General features: G+C 43.5%; 1 protein-coding gene across 1 annotated transcript in view; it reads right to left on the bottom strand.

Annotated features, from left to right (window-relative positions):
- Positions 1 to 2,299: 2,299 nt before the first annotated feature.
- The window catches only part of FAM3C (FAM3 metabolism regulating signaling molecule C), a 37,264-nt gene continuing 17,254 nt past the window's right edge, over positions 2,300 to 22,309 (bottom strand). Inside the window, exons 2-10 of the mRNA XM_077935860.1 lie at positions 20,030 to 20,088; positions 18,337 to 18,441; positions 17,224 to 17,253; positions 14,946 to 15,069; positions 10,130 to 10,188; positions 8,648 to 8,698; positions 7,191 to 7,275; positions 5,696 to 5,822; positions 2,300 to 4,618 (exon numbers count right to left, since the gene is read on the bottom strand). Coding sequence (XP_077791986.1) covers positions 4,529 to 4,618; positions 5,696 to 5,822; positions 7,191 to 7,275; positions 8,648 to 8,698; positions 10,130 to 10,188; positions 14,946 to 15,069; positions 17,224 to 17,253; positions 18,337 to 18,441; positions 20,030 to 20,042 — 684 coding nt within the window. The 5' untranslated portion in view covers positions 20,043 to 20,088 and the 3' untranslated portion in view covers positions 2,300 to 4,528. The remainder of the gene's footprint in view (positions 4,619 to 5,695; positions 5,823 to 7,190; positions 7,276 to 8,647; positions 8,699 to 10,129; positions 10,189 to 14,945; positions 15,070 to 17,223; positions 17,254 to 18,336; positions 18,442 to 20,029; positions 20,089 to 22,309) is intronic.

Raw genomic sequence — 22,309 nt, 5'->3', positions numbered from 1 at the left:
CATGGCTTCTGGTTGTTATGGGGAGAGATGTGTGAGGGGAAAGTGTTTAATTCTCAGCTGGTGAACTTTTTGGCTCTGCAGATTCTTACTGGATCAAACTTCACAGGTGGACAGGGCTGCCCACCCGTCAACACATGACCTCACATTGATGTCAGGTAGTTGGGTGCTTTGAAGTCCCAAAGTTAGGACTTCAAAGCACCGTGCAGGATTTGCAAAAGAGCTTTGCATGGTGTTTTCAAGCTCCTCGAACATCACCTTTACCTGTTAGCCGATGGGTGGCAGTTCCAAAACCTACTGCCTGAAGACATCAGCTACTACGGGAGCAAGTGCCACCTAGGAAACCAGTTTGCCGATGCACAGTCGGCTTGCTCTAAGGCTCCTAATGGTGCATTGAAAGCCACATCGCTACCTGCTGCAACCTGATGTCACGTATGATGTATGGGGGGGGGGGGGAAAGTGAGCATGGATCGAGGAAGACAGTCTTGTGCTCCAAATTTGAATCCCTGTTGGGCCAAGTTTGGCCAGCAGGCTGGAACTTCTCCACCCTGCTTTAATGGCTAGTGATCCCCTTCCATCTTCCATAGCTGGCAGCTGACTGCCCTGTTTGGTGTTATGCATTGGCCTGCTTTGCTGAATCATGGGCGGTTTCGTGGAAACATCTCATTGATTTGAATGGACTTATTTGCATCTGGTTATAATCTCTCAACTGGTTATCTTATATGCCGGCTTAGCCACTAGAGTTGGCTCATATATCTACTTAACAGCCCGAGCAGTGTTTTGTCAACATCAGCACTATTGACGGGAAGAAATGCTGGCGGAATTGGGCAAGCCTCGAGTTTCAGCTCAAAAGCCGAATTTTTATTAGCTCTTGCAGATCTTGCTTTGCAGCCACTGTGTGGTACATAAAACCCTAAATGCTATGCACATGTGGGTTGGCTTCCTGGAACTGCTGGAATACATATGCACATGAAACCCACTACTTAACCCAGCTCATTCCTATGCTTGCTTGTTCTGATCCTATCGAGTTCAGTGGTTTTGACTCCCAGCTAAGCATGCATAGGGGTGGCAGCCTCAACAGTGTCTTTCGGGACTGATTATACTTCCGCAAAAATGAAGGGTGATGTCATGGTAATTATTATGTAAATGGAAGCTTTGAAGGAAAGCATCTGTGCTTAAATGTCTTGTATTTTTGATACGACTAAAAGTTTATATAGTGCGTGTATTTAAGATATGCGTGTTTGCATCCAGTGTTTTATTTAAGCCTGTTACATTTCTAGAATGGAGATAAGCTTTTGCTGGTATTTCGTGCATGGCTTCTCAGCAGCAAGTCTGAGATCAATGAGACTTCTTCCCATGCAAGTGTGTGTAGAACTGGCAGTGTGGTTATAGGGTTGGATCCAGAACTAATCATGCTTAGACTGAAATTGGTGGGAACTTAAATTAGTCACAAGCAACTTAGATCCCATTGATTCCAGTGGTTTCTGCCTGAAGTATGGTTAGATCTGGATTCTACCCCTTTGTCTTTGATGGTGACAAGCTTAATCTTCCCCATTTGGTAAGGCGGTTTTTAGATCTTTTATAACTCATCACATGCGTTTGAGAGCAGAGGTACAGGCAGCTCACGTGGCATCTGCACGGGAGAATGAGTAAGATTATTGCAGGTGGAGCAACTTAATGGGGTAGCCAAGCAACTTCCATCTAATATGCTTAATTTTTTTTAAGGTGCTGTATTTCATTGCTTTATACTTAAAATATGACCATGTTCTTTCATATTTGTTAACTGAATAAAAAATTATTTATTGTTACATATGCATCACTCTTGAAGTCCAAGCCTTAGGCAGGGCCATCTGCAAGGGGACGCCTATACATATAGGCTTTCCCTACACTAAAACCCTAGTTGGTTCCAGAACACAGGGAGGTTTTGTGGCACTGAAAAACCTATGCTCAGAAGGATTTCCCTGGCAGATGTCCATGGCTAGCATGCTTTGCACAGTGTATGCATGAAGCAGCTCCAGTGTGGCTTTCATGCTTCCTGATCCCAGGGATCGACATCCAAGAGCTTGCAAGCATCAAACTCCCTTTTCAAAGAGATTATGTGGATTCTCAGCAGAGCTGCAGCCAATCAGGACTTCCTGCTTTTAGTGTAGGGGGATTGATGCCTGGGTTTGTCGCGTTTGTGCTTCACCTTTCTAAGGCAGGCTTTCAGCATCTTTGTACACCAAGTAAAAACATGGGCTTCTGGTGGAGCCCATAAAACTTTTGGTCGTGGGTTTTAAAAACTTTATTTGATGAAAAAATATAATACTCGGAAATGTGGTTTTATTTCTTCTGAACATGAACAACAAATCTGCATGGTATTTACAAATAATTGCCTTTGACTGTTGAGGGTGCATTTTATTGCTAGGCTACAGTAAATTGCTAAGAAGAAGGGAGAAAAAACATGGTATGAACAGGTTAAAACAGTAAAGCAGCTCAGATTCCAGTCACCAGCTCTTGGTTTGGAAAGTTGGGTGGCTCTTCTGAACTATTTTAAGCCATAATTATCAGTATTGCTTTAATATCTTTAGTGCAAACAATATTTGATTAGTCCAACTGCAACTCTCAGTAACCAAGTCAACTGCTTGGTTTTAAAATGCTCCTACTGTTGGGGCGGGGAAGGTTGGCTAACCCTATCTGCCAACACAGCGCAGACTTGACAAGACTGTACACAGAAATATAACTTGATCCCCTACAGCAAACACACCATCAAAATTATATTACACTTTGATAAGGTCTCTAAGACCAGTGGAGGGACGGGACGGTAGTTGTAGCTGAATTACATCTGAAGGGCTGCAGGTTCACTGCCTCTGAGTTGTGTACAAGTCTAAAAAAACCCCACCCAAATTGGAACCCCAGTGGAGGACTGCAGAAATTAGCACCACTGCAGGGGCCCCGCCACTACAAAGCAGAACCCAAATGGCCTGAGTCACTTATAGGAACACTGGGCCCACAATTCTCACCAAGTACCAGCAAGTTGTGGAAGAAGCTTGTCTTTCTGCTTCCTGGAGGTGCTTTTTTGTGGAGGGGGGGTGCAGCAGGAAGAGAAGGAATGGGATTTGGGGGGGGGCGGGGGGAAACAGTCTGTGGATTCCAGCGATTGCCAGAGGTGTGCACTGTGCATGTAGAGCCCTTTAGAGCCTAGTAGCAAAAAATGTGGCACATGGATTTTCCAAACCATCAGTTTGCACACAGGATGCACACACCTGCCAGGGGGTGATGAAATGACCATAAACGAACATCAAATATCCTTAAAGATGTGGTCTGCCCTTTTAAACCCTATCGTTAAAACAGGATATTCAATTGGCAACATTTTCAGTCCTATAATATAGATGTGCTCCGTAAGAGTTCCCTTCCCCAAAATATTCAACCCCTTTCCTCAATTTTTTACTTGTAGGATAGGTAGCAAAACCGCCCAGATTAGCTGATGCGTGCGGAGTTTAATTCCTAATAGAAATTAAGTCTACTTTTTAACATGCAATTGCTTGCTTCCAGAATAACACTAACTGCCAACGGTGGGTTTCTCTCCAATACTATCTAAAGCAATTGGCGCGGTTGGTGGTTTATAGAACTTTAAAAGATGTCTAGCTGAACACACACAGACACAAAGCAACTACATTATCCTGCTCTATTAGCAGTACGTTTTGCTAACCAGAAGCATGGGCCACAGATAATCTAACAATAGCAACGAACGCAATGATATAACATTGGTTTTCATTTTTAAAGGGTTTAATTGTGCTTCTTATAGCAGCCTACAATTTTGTATTCAACACTCAACCTTCACCTATCTGAAGGTTTGAAAAGGAGGAGGGATCACAGAAGAATGCTGCTTTCAAAGAGGCAGAGCATAAATATAAGTTCGCATTTTTGGCTAAGGCTGGCATATCCCACCAGATACGCACTTGCAGCCAACGTCACCATTGTTTGAGCAAATTACAACATAGCTCAGGATCAGTTCAGTTATTTATTGGGTACATTTAATGGCCTATGCTGGTAGTTCTAAAAGAGATTTACCATAAAATAACCTGAACATTGTGCTTTGGGGGGGGGGGGGAGTAAAAGAAAAGCAAGTAAGGATAGGAGGAAGATGCTTAGAAAGAGCAATTTCCTCGGTCTGGGCCTATGTACACATTTACACCAAAAGAAGGATCTCTGTTTTGACAATAAATAAATCGGATTTCCAAAAATGTCAATGCCCATGCACATTCTAAGGTGGAAACATGCTTGGAGAGTATTTACATGGGGCACAATCTGGCCGGATAAATCCCTGCACAAGCCCCATTTAAAAATGAATTGCGCGATTCACCATGCTCATTTGCTCAGCTCCCATTCATTTTTGTGGGCCTTGAGCGAGATACTAGCCTGGATGGGATGTGCCCATACATAGTAATTCTTCTTCCTCCATACAAAGTATTCTCTACCCAACAGCAGCAGAAAGTGCATTTCCCCTCCAATGTCCTTTCGCACTGTAAATGTCCATTTGACGATGCCTTCAGTCCAGCTTCTGTGGAATGCAGCCTTCCATCTCCACGACCTCTGGCCATCCTTCATACTTGTTTGTGTCTTTGTTGTTCTTAATATGCTGCAAATGGGGGGTGGAGGACAATTGCAACAGTCAAAATACTAAAGCGATAATTGGCTTCCAGCAAGAGACCCCATACATTTACAAAATAAAAGCTTTTTTACATAGTCTCCTTTCATCTACTGTGATCTTGCAAATATATACATAACCACATATGTTACAATTGGTATAATGCTTACTCTACTTCCTGTAGAATAGCCCCAACATGTTTGGAAGTGAGCTAGTAAGACACCTAGTTAAGTTATCCTTGCTCAAAGGCTAAACATTTATTTTTAAAATCTATATTCTAGCCTTCCATTTTGTTTTTTAAAAAAACGATAAGGAAGCAATCGTGGAGCAAACACTTTAACTTGCTGATGTGCCTGAAACATGAAAGGTAGAGGCTTTTGGAAACTTGTGTGTAACAGAACTGAACTAAACGTTCCAATTGCACCAAATGAAAGGGAAAATTCAAATCAACGCAGATGTTATAACAGCAGTTGCAAGTTTGCATACATTTCTACAGCTCTGCAATACAGAAGAAGAGGAATGTGCTCTGAAGCTAATTTTCAGAGCCCGTTAAAAGCAATACAGATATGATCTAGGAAATGCAAAAACCGTGAGTGTTATCTGAGATGTTACCGTATCTGTTACAGAAACGGCAAGTTCCAACTTCCCTCGCAGGGTGAACGGTGGAAATTCAATGTGCTTTCGGATTACGGCAAAAGGTATTACTGAGACTTCTTGCAGCAGAGTAAGGTGTTTAAAATGCTGGGATGGCAGAAAAGGAGACAGCATTTCATTCTGCAGGTGGAAACCACTCAATGTTTCCCTATATTAAACACTTCCTGCAAACAGAAAGCCTGCAAAGTTAAAACTTCTCTCTCTTAAAGTGCTGGATTTCTAGTTACAGGAATATTTAATGTGCAGAAACATCAAAATGGGCATCCTCTGCCTGCAGTCTGAAGCAGTGCAGTCCTTCATATCATCTCAGGATTCTACAAGGATGTTCATTCTGCTGCCTGCGGAGGCCAAGGTACGTCGGCTGTGAGTCTTGGACTCCACATGGCTTTTCTAAACGTTAACCTGAGAACAAACCTGTTCAAATGGGCTTTTAGTCTTGATTCCTTTCCCGCCGCAGAAGACCCAGTTGTCTCTGAAGCCAAGGTTCGTGATGGATGTGCTTCCTAGTTCAGATATTAGTTTCCGCGATTCTTCGTTAAGCCTTGGAAAAGATTCAAAAGGGTTAATATACAAATGAACTGATAAGGTCCTGGCTGTATTAACCATGGGTTGCCAATGGGTTGGCTTCTCAGTGTGCAACTTTCATCTGCCACAACCAGCATGACCAGATGTCAGCGATGATGACAGCAGCAACCTCGGGGGGGTAACATTGGCTGTCCGCGATCTACGCAACTGATTTAAATAACCATTCTGATTCATGTGCCATTCGAGTTGTGTTTACTTGGGCAAAACGGTACAATTCAAGTCCAGTGGTGCCTTCACTTTGATACAGATGGATGCTATTGGATGCCAATGCTTTAGATAAACTTCCACGGCCATTGAAGAAAAATACGTATTTCATCTACCATATATACTCGAGTATAAGCTGACTTTTTCAGCACATTTTTTATGCTGAAAAAGCCCCCCTTGGCTTACACTTGAGTGAGGGTCCTTTCGGGCTGCTCCTTCCCCATCCTCCATCTTTGCTGCTAGCGGCCCTTTGGGGCTACTTGTTCTTCCTCCGCTGCTGCCGCCACCACCAGGTTTGTGGTGTGGTGAACCGGCTTATACTCGAGTCAATAAGTTTTCCCAGTTTTTTGTGGTAAAATTAGGTGCCTCGGCTTATATTCGGGTCGGCTTATACTCGAGTATATACGGCAATTACCCTAGCCTCTCTCAGGCGACTACCCCTTCTCCTTGCTCCCAGCTGTAAACTCCAGAAGCCTGGCCCATTCAAGGGCACTTGCATTCAAGTTCTCAGGGATTTTCCTAGTCATTTTGCCTGATTATATAGCTAGATCAGGCCACGGACCTAATTAGATCTACAAGGTCCTTTTCTCAAAACCACAACTACCAGACCCACCCCTGACATTGGAGAACAGTATACATCAGGAGGCTTAGTTTCGTCAGAATCAAATGTACACTTCCAGAGTTAACGCTAAATACTGGTAAATGAGTCACCATAGCATGAAAATTTGGGTCCCGGGCTTTTCAGACTCGTCTATAGAATCACAGAACTGTAGAGCTGGAAGGGACCATGAGGGTCATCTAGTCCACCCCCCTGCAATGAATGAATTTGCGTTGGTTGCAAAATGTGATTATTATTTTTCCTGCTCTCCTACCCCACTACCTTGATCTCCATGCTTTGACAAAGTATACCCTCTCCTCCCCACAAATGCTTAGGCTCAGCCGCCTCCTACAGACTGGGGAAATGGCCTTAGGAGTGTCAAACATTCAGAGAAATGGTGTCCTCCACTGCTACTACAGCAACTGACAAGTTAAGACATTGCTGCCTTAGTCCTTATCCATATGACTGATTCCCTATGTGTAAACAACCCTCTTTTTTTGGGTGGTCTTAGCAACTGCTTACTTAGTTGCGCCATCATCGTAGGTTGCCATTAATACGATTGTTCCATCTTTAATGGTCTTCAGAAAGTCAATAAGCGGGGCAACATCTAAACGAAACAGAAGTTTAGCACAACACAGTCACAATCGCATGCACTGCTAAAATTTCTACATGGGACTTCCTTTCAAAGAAGTAATAACACAGAAAATAGCAATGTTGCTGGGATTAAGAGCCCAAACTAATTTATTTTTAAGAATTACCTCTGAATGTTCTTTGCTAAATTTCGATGCCAAGTGTTTGCAAACTGCTCAAAATTTCTATTTCTGGCGTTTCACAGTAGTGACAGGTGACATGCCATGGTGTTTAGCATTTGATGATAATGACAGCCAATATGCAATGGTATATGCTAATGTTTTTAACTTCCTGCAACCGGGGAATGCTATCCACATTTATTTGTCTACTATGGAACTCCTGCACGCCAATTACAAAAATCCTACTGTAGCTACCGTAGTGATGAGGAACATGTGGCGTCCAGATGTTGCTGGAACCCCAATGGCCCCAGCCAAAAGTAGAGAGATGTAGTTCAACAACATCTGGAGGGACACAGGTTCCCCAGCTGTGATCTTCTGGGGGCACTTTCTAGGTGCACACTCCATTCCATGCAAGGCTCTAGTTCTTTCCATTTCCCGCTGTGAGATGAGAGTACACCCGTAACACACCCAGCCTTTTGCTGTGTGGATTTCAGAAGCATGGTTGTTGTTGTTGTTTTTGGACCATTTATATACCGCTCGTAGTTAAACAAAACTCTTAAGCAGTTTACAACATAGGTTAAGACATCTCAAATAAACAGCAAATAATACCAAAACAAAAAAGAGACAATTTCTACATTCTATAAAACTTAACTAAATAGAACATCCTCGTCAGTAGCAAAATCAACATTGCCACAAAAAATAAGCTGCAAAAAAAATGCAAGGAAAATCCATTGTAAAGGACTAAATCCAAGCATCCTCTAAAGATCAGGAAGCAAAATAATTCAAAATGAAAATGAGCTAAAAAGTAAAAATTTCACATTTTAACAAACAAACCTGATTCGCAATGAAGCAAACCAACTCATTCTTCCCCACCCATCAATCAATCAATCAATCAATCATGCCATTAAATGAATCAATCCAATTAAATGTCCAGCTCCCTATTCAGCAATCTGCACAAGCTAAAAATGCAGAGATCATTCAGTTTCGCTCACACACCTGCCAGCATATAACGTATTTGATAGTTGATGGGAGATTTTATATTTCAGGTCTGCAAACAACCTAGCAATGCCAACAAGTTTCAAATGTCTAGATTCTGAGATTATTATTATTTTTAAATCAAAATGCAATTTTCAATTCAAAGTTCTTCTTTCAACATCTGAGTGGGAAAACTCAACTACTTTCATTTTATACTGATTTTTTAATATAAGAAGCAAGTATTCCAGCACTTACCTCCACCCCACATGTCAAAGAATTTTGTATCCACCATGCTACCTGTTTTGCCTAGAAAAGGATTAATAAGTAAGTTTAATGGAATAGCACGTTCAAAAATTGCTACAGATAAAGTGAACAGATTTTGCTCACATGGAAGCTGCAAACAGCCCCTTCAAAAGGCACTGCACTGTTGTGCTTATAACAAAGCAAAGTGGGCTTTTAACGCAGCTGCCAACCAGCAACAGAATCTGCCTCCATCTTTGGCCATTGCTTGACTTTAGCCATCACCAGCAGAGGCCATGAGTGATTTCCACATTTTTAAAGCTAGTGATTATCAGAATGTTAAAAGCCATTACACACAACTTTGGCTAAGCTTTCGGCTAATGTCCTCCTCCACTGAAGTTGTCCTCCAAATTAGTTGTTTTTTCTTAAAAAAAATATAATACTGACAGATGCAAGTTGTCATTTTGTAAAGATTTTTAATAAAGTTATCAGGGTGGTCTGCTTACAACAGGGATGCAGTGCTGGATTTAATCACAGTCTACACACAAAGATTAGATTACGTTTGGGGACAGAAATGTGAACTCCTATTGGCCAACAGTTTCATTAGCAAACCAAAATCACCGTGTAAACTACAAAAAAACCACAATCAGAACTGTTTTAGAGTTTCTTGAAGGTTTTAAGAAGTAGGTAATTAGCAGGAATACCCCCCAAACTCTGCCCATTTAGGGCTGGACTGCTAGAGGACAACATCCTAGGAAGCAACGGGCAACAGTTCAGCTCAGAGTCACCCAAGTTATTAAGGTTTTTGCAAAGGGTGATGGCAGCAACCTCTTTCTGGAATTATTCTAATGACTTCAAGTACAAAAAGGCAAGAGCGTGCTAGGATCCAATCAATTTTTATAAGTTTTACTGTGATTTTGTTTCAGTGCTGTCGGCTGCCATGAAGGAAGGAGCGAATGAAACCTTTCAGTTAACAAAGCGAGAACCAGTGCCAGCCAGACCTTGTATGTTTCTTCTCAAGGAAACAGTCAGTACATATACACTATTTTTTCCAAGTGTAGATCTGTATGTTGGCAAAATGGTGCCATTCACACACAAAGAAGGGAGGTTATCAGTAGCATCGGTGGAAGCTGAAGGTTTGCAGGTAACCAGATGAAGAGAACCCTCCCCTGGAAAATGAGGACTGGGCGTGTTCTGTGGGGAAAGCAGGGGGGGAAATGATGGTGGGGGAGTGGAACGGAATTATTCTGGAAGGACCCTGAACAGGACCACTCTACGCTGCAACATTTAGTTGCAGGTCATGCTAGCCACTTTTGAAAGTTACCACTGACTGTTCATTTGCAGCTAGATCCAGTCATTCCACATGTGAAATTTGCCTTCTATTATGATTAATTCTCCATGCCAACATTCAGGCTTCATTACTACTTGCCTGGAAATAGTTTTAACGTTAATATAAGAACGCTGGTATGGTTTAAAAACCCCAAACCAGTCACTTACCATTGACCAGCGCTATATTAATCCCTCTTCCAACATTGTTTTTAACTCCACTCATCAACCTGAAACAAAAACCGCAGAGAAAGGGAATTATGACAGGCTTTCCCCCTCTCCAACTCCCCGCTGCCAACTGGAGGTTGTGGAGAGTACAGTATACTTTCTAACGACATCCTGTAAGAAATGTGAACTTCTCCCCTCTGGGCTAAATGAAATTTGCACACGTTACTGCTACAGGCAATGTTGGTTCTTTTTCCATCATCACCTTAAATTATTACAGATGGCAGACAGCATAACAAATTAGACTGTGCATCTGATCTAACATGCAAGAGGAGTCCACCCAGGGTCTACTATGAAAAGCTACAATTCAGGGAGACCAGTTATTCCACTGCCAGCAGTGAGACACATCTAGCCAATCTCAAAATATACAGCTTTAACTAACACATGTTCTTCAAGTTAAGCAAATCTGACTAATTAACCCAACCCATGTCCCATTTCTGGGGAAAGAGAACCTCCTATTATTATTATAAGAAGAAGAACATGCACCATCTTAATCAACTTCCTGTTAAACAACAGGTCCATCTACAGAGCAGCTTTTCTGGCACTATCTTACAGAGCATAGAAACTGAAACAAGAGCTGGGCTATGGAAGAGAAAATACTCTTGATATGGCCTTTGCTGGGTTATGGTTTGGGTTCAGCACACATGATGTCCTTTATGGACCATCAGATTGTCACAGCAGAACAGCATTTGTGAGCCAAGTATTGTATTTCATTTTTAAGATACAGGTGTTGGGTTTTTTTTTTTTAACCAATTCTGTCGTGAGTTAGCTACTGTGATGCATAGGATTTACCACAAGGGGGTAGCAACGCATCACTTTAGGTTTCCTGCTGAAGTGCTGGTAGAAAGGATTTCAAGGTCTGAAATTCCATTCAGAGTGTACGATTAACACTGCGTTTGTCAAACGTGGGTCCCCAGCTGTTGCCAGACTACAACTTCCATCATCCACGGCTAGCAGGACCAGCGGTCATGGATGATGGGAGTTGTAGTCCCAACAAGAGCTGGGGACCCAAGTTTGAGAAACAATGGATTAAAATTTTAAGAGAGGATGACTTGGGTAAGGAGGCCACCAGGTGTGCCAACTGAGCTTTGAGAAAGGCGTGTGACACAGGTGAACTTGGGGGTGCACAGTTAAGAGCCAGATCTGAAAGAAGTCCCCAAGCTGCAAGCCTTAAAAGGGACCCTGCAGCCCTGCTCAGCACAGCCTGAATGCCATCTTAACTTCTGAAGCAATGGAGGAAGCATTTAAAGGAGGACATCAACCTCATCGGATACATCAAGAAACACTTCTTCTCCTGCTTCGTAAGTCCATCAGATGTCACCTGAGGTTCCAGATCACAACTCTGGCCTTTGGATACGTAATCTAATCTTGCAGTGAAATAAATCAATCTGGAAGCTTTGGAGCCAGCTGGCTGGTTGGGGTGAAAGGGCAAAGGAGCAAGGAGGCCAAACAATGGCTCCAGAAGTTTCGAGAGAAATAGTGATTGAAAGAAGAATAAAACTCTTAATATGAACATGCACAAGAATGCACAAGTAACTCTCAAAGTTGTAAGAGGAAAGCAGATGACCAGGGACTCTGGAGAAGCTGGGCCAGAAATACCTCCCACCAAAAAAATTTGGAATATATCCAATTAAGCTCCATTAAAAACAATGGGCCTAAGTCATGTTCATTAATTTCAATGAGTCTACTCTGAGTAAGGCTAGCACTGGACTGGCAGGGCTGAGCCCTTTCGGGATGGTTGTGTATACAGCAGAACAGTAAAGAAACTATGCAAATATTTGGCATGGCTGTTAATCGCTAGAACAAATCCATCCTTAAACCTTGACATTATCTCCAGCATTCTACAGTAAATTTGCATCCAGGATAAAAAAACACAGGCGAGTATGGACAGCTTAGGTTTCATCCTGGTAAATTATAAAGCAGAGTATGAGACTGACTAACTCCACTAGGGAAAATGGCCTGTACGGAGCAAAAAAGTTTGCAAATAATATGTTATTTTGCTGGATACTAATCTTACAGAAATGGACTTTGAGTTTTGTATACTTAAGTGGGGGTGGGTGGGGAAAGTTCTGCTACTGACCCTGATGATGAGTTGAAGCCACACGGAGGAAAGCGGCTGCCCCATAGTCACAAATGCTTCTAATCTTACAATGCCATTTTAATCACAGTAAAAAGTGACAAAACCTAACCTATTACTAAACATTTGGGGCTGTATCCAACCGTGTCACTCCGCTAATGGTTAAGGAAGGCTTTTGTCAGTGGAAAGGGGCAGGAAGCCATTTCTGGCAATTCCTTCTTCCCCCAAGTCCTCCCAGGTCCCCCTTAAACCTCCAGAGGGGTGGGAGGACCCTCTTAAACAGCGGTTCTCAACCTGTGGGTCCCCAGAAGTTGTTAGACTACAACTCCCATCATCCCTGAGCTCTGGCCTTGCTAGCTAGGGGTGATGGGAGTTGTAGTTCAACAACACCTGGGGACCCACAGGTTAAGAAAGGCTGCTCTTAAAGGACCCTTGGACAGTTAAGTCCAGTCAAAGGTGACTATGGGGTGCGGTGCTCATCTTGTTTTTAGGCCAAGGGAGCAGGCATTTGTCCACAGACAGCTTTCTGGGTCATGTGGCCAGTATGACTAAACCGCTTCTTAGTGCAACGGGACACTGTGATGGAAGCAAGAGCACATGGAAATGCCATTTACCTTCCTGCCACAGCGGTACCTATTTATCTACTTGCGCTTGCATGCTTTCGAACTGCTAGGTTGGCAGGAGCTGGGACAGAACAACGGGAGCTCACCCGTTGGGGATTCGAACCGCCGACCTTTTGATCGGCAAGTCCAAGAGGCTCAGTGGTTTAGATCACAACGCCACCCGCGTCCCTGGAAGGACCCTCTAGACTAGAGCATATTGAGAGGAGATGCAGGAAGAAATGCCCAAATCTGCACCCTTCTCCATTCTGCCAACCAAGACCTGACTGCCAAGACTGGGTAAAACCCTTTGCAATTAAAAGAGTAGCCTCCAGCTTGACGTCTTATGACATTATCTTAATAGAGTACAGTTATGTGAAGCATGTGGAACATACACGCATTAACATTCATAACCACAAGATACCCATAAATTTTATTGTTTCCACTTTCTGTGCTGCTGATTTGGCATATCAACACACAACTGCAAGAATGGATGTAGTTGCTTAAAAACAAAGAAAGACAGGCTTCATGCACCCTTCTCTCGCACCATGCATTTTGGTGCCAGAAACACCAGTTCTTCCCATTTTCCCTGGACTGGATCAGATATTGTTTATTAAGAAATCTTACATCCTGCCAATCCAATGTAAAACAGCGGCCAAGGCACTTAATTACATAAAAAAAGCCAGCACTGAAACAATTTTTGCACCGCCAAAAACATAAAAGAATAAAGAAAAAGGCAGCCAGCATTAAAAATCGAATTAATGAAAGCTGCCCACCTCCTCCTGTATTTGCAATTTAAACTATCAGAAAAGAAAAGAAAGTCTGCCTAAGCAAAATCAACTTGACTGGGTAGCAGAAATAATAATAATAATAATAATTTATTATTTATACCCCGCCCATCTGGCTGGGTTTCCCCAGCCACTCTGGGCGGCTTCCAACTGAATATTAAAAACAGTACAGCATCAAACATTAAAAACTTCCCTAAAGAGGGCTGCCTTCAGATGACTTCTAAAAGTAAAATAGTTGTTTATTGCTTTGACATCTGCTGGGAGGGCGTTCCACAGGGCAGGAGCCACTACCGAGAAGGCCCTCTGCCTGGTTCCCTGTAACCTTACTTCTCGCAATGAGGGAACCGCCAGAAGGCCCTCGGCGCTGGATCTCAGTGTCCGGGCTGAACGATGGGGGTGGAGACGCTCCTTCAGATATACTGGACCGAGGCCGTTTAGGGCTTTAAAGGTCAGCACCAACACTTTGAATTGTGCTCGGAAACGTACTGGGAGCCAATGCAGATCTCTCAGAACTGGTGTTATGTGGTCCCGGCGGCCACTCCCAGTCACCAGTCTAGCGGCCGCATTCTGGATTAATTGCAGTTTCCGGGTCACCTTCAAAGGTAGCCCCACGTAGAGCGCGTTGCAGTAGTCCAAGCGGGAGATAACTAGAGCATGCACCACTCTGGCAAGACAGTCTGCGGGCAGGTAGGGTCTTAGCCTGCGTACCAGGTGGAGCTGGTAGACAGCTGCCCTGGACACAGAATTAACCTGTGCCTCCATGGACAGCTGTGAGTCCAAAATGACTCCCAGGCTGCGCACCTGGTCCTTCAGGGGCACAGTTACCCCATTCAGGACCAGGGAATCCCCCACACCTGCCCGCCCCCTGTCCCCCAAAAACAGTACTTCTGTCTTGTCAGGATTCAGCCTCAATCTGTTAGCCGCCATCCATCCTCCAACCGCCTCCAGGCACTCACACAGGACCTTCACCGCCTTCACTGGTTCTGATTTAAAGGAGAGGTAGAGCTGGGTGTCATCTGCATACTGATGAACACCCAGCCCAAACCCCCTGATGATCTCTCAATGGAATCGTGAATGCGCCAACCTCCTATGGGCAATAGTGTTTGGTGATACACTATATATAGTTATAGCCTGCTGTAGAGATCTAGGCACAGGAACAATTGCAAGCACTCAGGGAATGTGTCTTTTGTTTCCAAACTAAATTAAAGGCAATGTACATTTTCTATTCAAGACTAGAGTGCAAATTATCCAAAACTACCTTCCGAAAACCAACAGAAGAGAAATCAGGTGATACGTACACATTATCTTCTACGCAAATTTTAGGCCCAACGACGTTGGCTGCTCCACTTGCCATTTTGAATGCAAAATGGTTCTCTGGACAAATTTTAGTCGTTCCACATTTATATCTCGGGGGTTTTGTAGCTTTGGAGGGAAAAATAAATTCCATTAGCAGAAAAACTATACAACATCTCTTCTCTTTCTTTCTGAAGACTATACAGCATGAACACCTTGATTTCAACAGGATGGTTTTTTTTAAGAAAATCATCTGGAAAAGTGTTTTGTGAAGCCAAAAAAATTACACACTTGTCTTGATGAATATTATGTTAACGGTTAAGAACTGGGAAATAAAAGCAGCATCCTTTACCCCACCAACTTCTACTAGAGCAGACATGTGCAAATCATGCGTTCTGGAATGTGAATTCTTTCTGAGATATAGATATTTTACAGAGTTGGAAGTAACCCCCTGCAAGGCAGGAATATGCAGCCGGGATCGAACCAGAAACCTTGCCACTGTCAGCACCACGCTCTAACCAACTGAGCTGCCCAGCTGTTTGTATACGGCTCTTTCTTTTTCAGGCTCCACAAATTACACAGAAGGACGGAGGTAAATGCAATGGCTACCCCAAGCTTGAGTCTCCAAATGTTGTTGGGACTACAGCTTCCATTGCCCATCCTGCTTAGGATTGATGGAGTCCTGGTCCAGCAAAAAATGGGGACCCGGGTTGAGATATAGCTCACTGTAATGTTCACTGGGCAGAACATAAAGAATATGTAAATCTGGAGCTGAACATTCCAGTGGTGGTTCATATAGGGTGGTGTGGAGGCAGTGGCATCTTCCCAGTGGCGGCACTGCAGTGGTCAGGATGAAGCAAGGTGGAGATGTCAGGGGAACTCCAGGTTCAGCAGCCCCACACAGATGCTCCCGCAAACCTTGCTGTTGCTGCCTTGGCCCTGACCCATCCCAGTGATGGCCTTGGCCCAGTATACCCGAAGGAGCGTCTCCACTCCCATCGTTCAGCCTGGACACTAAGGTCCAGCTCCAAGGGCCTTCTGGCGGTTCCCTCACTGCGAAAAGCGAAGTTACAGGGAGCCAGGCAGAGGGCCTTCTCCATAGTGGCGCCCGCTCTGTGGAACCACAGTTCAAGAGGGACACTGACAAACTGGAACGTGTCCAGAGGAGGGCAACCAAAATGGTCAAAGGCCTGGAAACGATGCCTTATGAGGAACGGCTAAGGGAGCTGGGCATGTTTAGCCTGGAGAAGAGGAGGTTAAGGGGTGATATGATAGCCATGTTCAAATATATAAAAGGATGTCATATAGAGGAGGGAGAAAGGTTGTTTTCTGCTGCTCCAGAGAAGCGGACATGGAGCAATGGATCCAAACTACAAGAAAGAAGATTCCACCTAAACATTAGGAAGAACTTCCTGACAGTAAGAGCTGTTCGACAGTGGAATTTGCTGCCAAGGAGTGTGGTGGAGTCTCCTTCTTTGGAGGTCTTTAAGCAGAGGCTTGACAACCATATGTCAGGAGTGCTCTGATGGTGTTTCCTGCTTGGCAGGGGGTTGGACTCGATGGCCCTTGTGGTCTCTTCCAACTCTATGATTCTATGAATACCCTCTCATCAGATGTCAAGGAAATAGACAACTATCTGACTTTTAGAAGACATCTGAAGGCATCCCTGTTTAGGGAAGTTTTTAAGGTTTGATGTTTTATCCTGTTTTTAATATTCTGTTGGAAGCCTCCCAAAGTGGCTGGGGAAACCCAGCCAGATGGGCAGGGTGTGTGTGTGTCTGTCTATAATTTATTATTATTATTGTGAGTACAGTGCCAAGAGGATGAGCCACCATGTCTGAGATGAGCCACCTCTTTGAAAAAGTGATCAAAGCAAATGTTAAACACTCCTGAACAATTTTAATGGCTTTGCTGTAAGCCCGAGTCAAGAAGTGGGAATATCTCCATCCAGGAAGAAGAAAAAGGAGGAATAATAGGTACCTTCTAGGGCCCCATCTAGGTGGTGGAGTTAGCTTCAGTTCATTAGTAGCTAGAAGGGTTTTCAGCAAGGAAACTCAAACCCAGGGCTCATGACCACTCCACCAAGGCTTTCTGCCCCAGCCCCTATGGTCCTGCTCTGCCACTGTGTGTAAATTCACATGTGCTCTAGTCATTCTTAGGAAAGTTGGAATAAGAGAGTGGGCTGGAGATTGCCTGTGGGTCATGTGCATCTTATTTTGGATTTATAGAAGAACTAAGAACATAGAACACGAAAAAGTAAAAACCCTGCTATACGATACTTACGCCGTGCAGGTAGCTCCAGTGGTGATCTTGCTGAAAGAGATAACATTTTATATCATTCCTTAATCATGTTCAAACAAACAAAACACGTCAACATCTATCAAATAGAAGAGAAAGCTTTAAAGTTACGGCTTTTCTCCAAGGTTAGACAATGCTGGCCTACAGAAGCTATACAATTCCAGTTTTAGTGCAGAACGTGCTGTCACAGAACAGTATTTTTACTGGATGGGATAAAAGGTAAAGGTAAAGGTACCCCTGCCCGTACGGGCCAGTCTTGACAGACTCTAGGGTTGTGCGCCCATCTCACTCAAGAGGCCAGGGGCCAGCGCTGTCCGGAGACACTTCCAGGTCACGTGGCCAGCGTGACATCGCTGCTCAGGCGAGCCAGCGCAGCACACGGAAACGCCGTTTACCTTTCCGCTAGTAAGCGGTCCCTATTTATCTACTTGCACCCGGGAGTGCTTTCGAACTGGTAGGTTGGCAGGCGCTGGGACCGAACAACGGGAGCGCACCCTGCCGCGGGGATTCGAACCGCCGACCTTTTGATCGGCAAGCCCTAGGCACTGAAGCTTTTACCCACAGCGCTGGATGGGATAACTGCCTACAAATTAGTATTTCTCCATTCTAAATTGTGTGATTGAGTTATTGGCTCATTAAAGAAAGCCATTTTAGGTTCTATAAAGTTTTATTTGCTATAAGTAAAGATTAAAAATAAAACTTTTTCTGTATATAAAACAGGAAGCAAAACACTAAGAAATTAGCAACAAATAAAATAAAATAAAATAAATGAAAGCAGGACTCTCTTTGACTTGCTGCTGCTGATAAGCAATTTGCAAAAAACAAAAACAAAACAAAACCACCCGGCACGGTTTAGTTTAACTTCACAGCATATATGAGAACACAAGACTCAGAAGAGAAATACAGTAATTCTTTCAAAGCAGTTTTATAACATGCATAAATCACCTAGCCTGCAACTCTATCCACTTACTAGGAAGTAAGCTCCACTGAACTCATTGGGAATTAAATCTGAATAGATGTGTGTAAGATTACACTGTTTAGTGGCATAATGCTGGCTGATATTATATGCAGGGAAAACAACAGAAGCAAATCGCTTACCAAACAGGTTCCCTAGGCTGGCGTCCATTTTTATTTCAAATACTTGGGATATGACGTAAAATGTCAGCAGAAATACGGCTACCGCTACCGCCAATTTTGCAGCTCCTGCTCCGAAAAAAGGATGCGTTATCACCAACTGCTATTATTTTGATGCAACAACACATTTGTCAAGCCATCTGACTAAGACTTCTAGATCAAAAAGAGCAACACCCTGAATGCTGCTGGAAAAGGAACAAGAGCCCTTGGCCCACCAAAACGAGCCTTGCTGTGTGTGTGTTTCTTTCTTTCTTTTGAATAAATTTTATTAGAATATAAAGAATAGAGAGCTTATTATCAAATATGGTTCCCCCCCCAAACTATGTATCTGTATATATTGCAACGTACCTCTAAAATATGTATCATACACATGGCACTTTATTATAGAAATGGACTGGTGAAATGTATTAATTCTGGCATGAACGTGTATGACTGCTCTCATTAGTGCTGTTGCATTTTGCTCCTCTTTTTATTCATTTGTATTATAAAACTGAAGTAAAAACATTTATATAACAAAAGATAAACTTCCCAGACCTTGAACATACCAAAATCCATTCCTGACTGCTCCCATTCCTAATATACTAATAATGCTACGAAAAGCAGGCCTGGAAAAAACAGATACACCTCAAACCACACATAATTTAAACCAGCCTGGCCATATACAGTGGTACCTCGCAAGACGAATGCCTCGCAAGACGGAAAACTCGCAAGAAGAAAGGGTTTTCCATTTTTCGAGGTGCTTCGCCAGACGAATTTCCCTATGGGCTTGCTTCGCAAGAAGAAAGCCCATAGGGAAATCTCCGGGGACCTCTTTTAAAATGCTGGCGGTCGGGAGCAAAGACTTTCGCCCACCGCCGGCCTTCAGAAGAGGTCCTGGACCTCTTCTGAAGGCCGGCGGGGGGCAAAGGTCTTTGCTCCCGACCGCCTGCCTTCCCGGGATAGCGGAGAAGCGCAGCGCGTTTCTTCGCTATCCCGACGGCTTTTGAAGGCAGGCGGGGGGAGCAAAGACTTTCGCCAGGACAGCGGAGACTTCTCCGCTGTCCTGGGCGATCTTAAAATGCTGGCGGGCGGCAGCGAAGCCTTCACTGCCGCCCGCCAGCATTTTAAAATTGCCCCGGGACAGCGGAGGCTTCGCTGCCGCCCGCCAGCATTTTAAAATCGCCCCGGGACAGCAGAGAACTCTCCGCTGTCCCGGGGGCTTTTAAAATGCTGGTAGTCGGCAGCAAAGCCCTCCTGTCCCCGGAGCTTGTGGGGCGGGAGGTGGGGAGAAGGGTGTTCTGAAGGCTGGCAGTGGGAAGAAAAGCCCTTGTCCCCCCCCCCCCCAGCCTTCAGAAGAGGTCGGGGGACAGACTGTCCCCGGACCTGGTCTGAAGGCGGTTTCCATAGGAACGCATTGGTTGATTTTCAATGCATTCCTATGGGAAACCGTGCTTCGCAAGACAAAAAACTCGCAAGAAGAAAAAACTCGCGGAACGAATTAATTTCGTTTGCGAGGTACCACTGTAGTCCCAATGAATTAAATGACAGCTGACCATTTCAAAACTAAACACTCATGATTAACTAAACTGTGAAACGTTGTGAGGACAGATCTTCATTTTCGTGCAGACTAACGTATCTTGTTTCACCAGCCAAAAAATAAGGTGGTCATTCTTCTTACCTGCTATTCTCATGGTTGCCCTTCTTTCGTTATTGACACAATTGCATTTAACCAGCTCCCTAGGAGAATGAAGGGATAAAAGCAGCATTCAGTTATACTGTACTAGAACAATCAAACAGAGCATTTTTTGTTAATCAGTGCCGTTAAAACATTATAATGGGCTGATGACAACAACACCATGATCCCGAATAAAAAATGTATAATTTCACCATGCAATGAAATCTGGAGACTTTTAGAAATTATTTTGGTAAGCAACTAAGACAGGATACAAGAAGAGGCTGCAAGGGTTATCTGTATACAGTTCATTTTAGGTTGGGCACTCTGAGCCCCATACAGTGATACCTCAGGTTACATACACTTCAGGTTACATACGCTTCAGGTTACAGACTCCACTAACCCAGGAATGATACCTCAGGTTAAGAACTTTGCTTCAGGATGAGAACAGAAATCATGCAGCAGCGGCGCGGCGGCAGCAGGAGGCCGCATTAGCTAAAGTGGTGCTTCAGGTTAAGAACAGTTTCAGGTTAAGAACGGACCTCCGGAACGAATTAAGTACTTAACCCAAAGTACCATACTTCTGTTTTCCTTGGAACACTGCAACACTGCACAACTTTTATTAGGTAAGAAGAGGCAACATTACAGAACATTAAAAAGAGAAGCCATGGGATTTGTTAGAGGTTACAAGTGCTCTACGAACTCTCCTATGGAAATCAATAAATGTATCTATTTTCATTTGTATTGCAATTGATAAATGTATCTATTTTCATTCGTATTGCAATTGAATTGTGAATATGCACCATGAGCTGTATTCATTTGCACCTACCAATTCCAAATAGATTATATGCTGTATGGATTAAAAATAAAGGCTAGGGAGGGAAGGGGGGGAGAAATCAGAATAAACCATCTGCGCTCATTTGGCATACACTCACTCAGTGAAAAATGTTTGCACAGGAAGAATCACGCCAACTGTACTACTATCGAAACCAAGAAGGTGCAAAAAACGAAACCTAGTTCTGAGTGCTGAAGTGCTTTGAATAGTCCCCCATGCTGCATGCAAAAGAGTTTTGAAATCCCACAGAGATTTCAAAAGCACTTTGCAATATATGACACAGGGGCCCAGTTCTCAAAAAGGAAGAGTCAATTTCCCAGAGGGTGCCTGCAAGCTTTTGATTGTGCCTAAAATAGCTCCTAGGATTCCAGTCTTAATATTAATATAATGATTTTTTCCCCCTGCATGCTCAAGGCTGTTGTTGAATAACTCGATTCTACGTACACGTGTACAACACTGGCGAAACCAAGAAACTAAAGTATCACAACTTTACCAGTTCCACATACTCCTCGCTAATTTTGTCTTTCACCGAATGCTCCTAAATTAAAATTTCATAAAAATAGGGAGGGGGAGCCCATTCTAAGGAGCCTTTTCCCGCTCAATAAAGTAGGGCACTGGGCTAAAAGCCAGGACTCTGGCACAGCTAGATTAGCATTAATTCAAATGTGGAGGAAGATTGTTTGTAGCTCTTCCTACATTCTCCAGGCTGGAACAGAGCTAATCTCAAAAGGCACGTGCACCTTCCTTCTCTCTGATGCTCACAGCGTAAACCAAATATAAAAGCAGGTTGGTGCACACTGATATTTTTCCAAGATAGAGATCTGGTTCAACAGGATCTGCTGCCTGCAACCCAGCTTCAGTTGAATGTTTTACCGCAGATGCACCGATTTCTACACCAAGACTTGACCATCTGGAATTCTAACATGCAGCGACAATTTCTGGAAAATTGGTCATCTCCCACCCTTGTAGAATTCCCTGAGCAGGTATTTCAAAATCCAAGCAATGCTTTCAATAGGCTTTCCGCACATAAACGTAATTTAAAATATGCCTGTAAGAGCCAATTTATTCCACGTTTCCATTTCACTAAAATTAACTTATTTTAAAACTCCAATTTCAAAGCAGTTCAGTTTGTGCAGTCTCATAAACGTGCTGTTAATCAGATCATTTTATAGCATCACATCTGCTCAGCTGCAGCAGAAACCATAATTTGTCTGAATTAAGCCACAATATTTTCCACTGCTAAGCCTATGACCAAAGCCTGCATTATCTTTTAATTGTTCCACATCACCAAGCAGAGTTGGGAACTCTTTCTGAACCATTCAGGGAACAGAAAGGAAAAAGAAAAAGAAAGAAAGAACAAAAAATAAGAGAAAAGAAAAAGGGAGTTCAATGTAAAAGAGAAGAGTCAAGGTTGAGGTGCTGTACAAATTCCAGCATCTAAAGCATCAAAA

The sequence above is a fragment of the Podarcis muralis genome, chromosome 10 (genome assembly GCF_964188315.1).
Source record: "Podarcis muralis chromosome 10, rPodMur119.hap1.1, whole genome shotgun sequence".
Taxonomy (NCBI): domain Eukaryota; kingdom Metazoa; phylum Chordata; class Lepidosauria; order Squamata; family Lacertidae; genus Podarcis; species Podarcis muralis.
The sequence above is the reverse complement of the archived record's forward strand: the minus strand, read 5'-3'. Positions and strand labels throughout refer to the sequence as shown.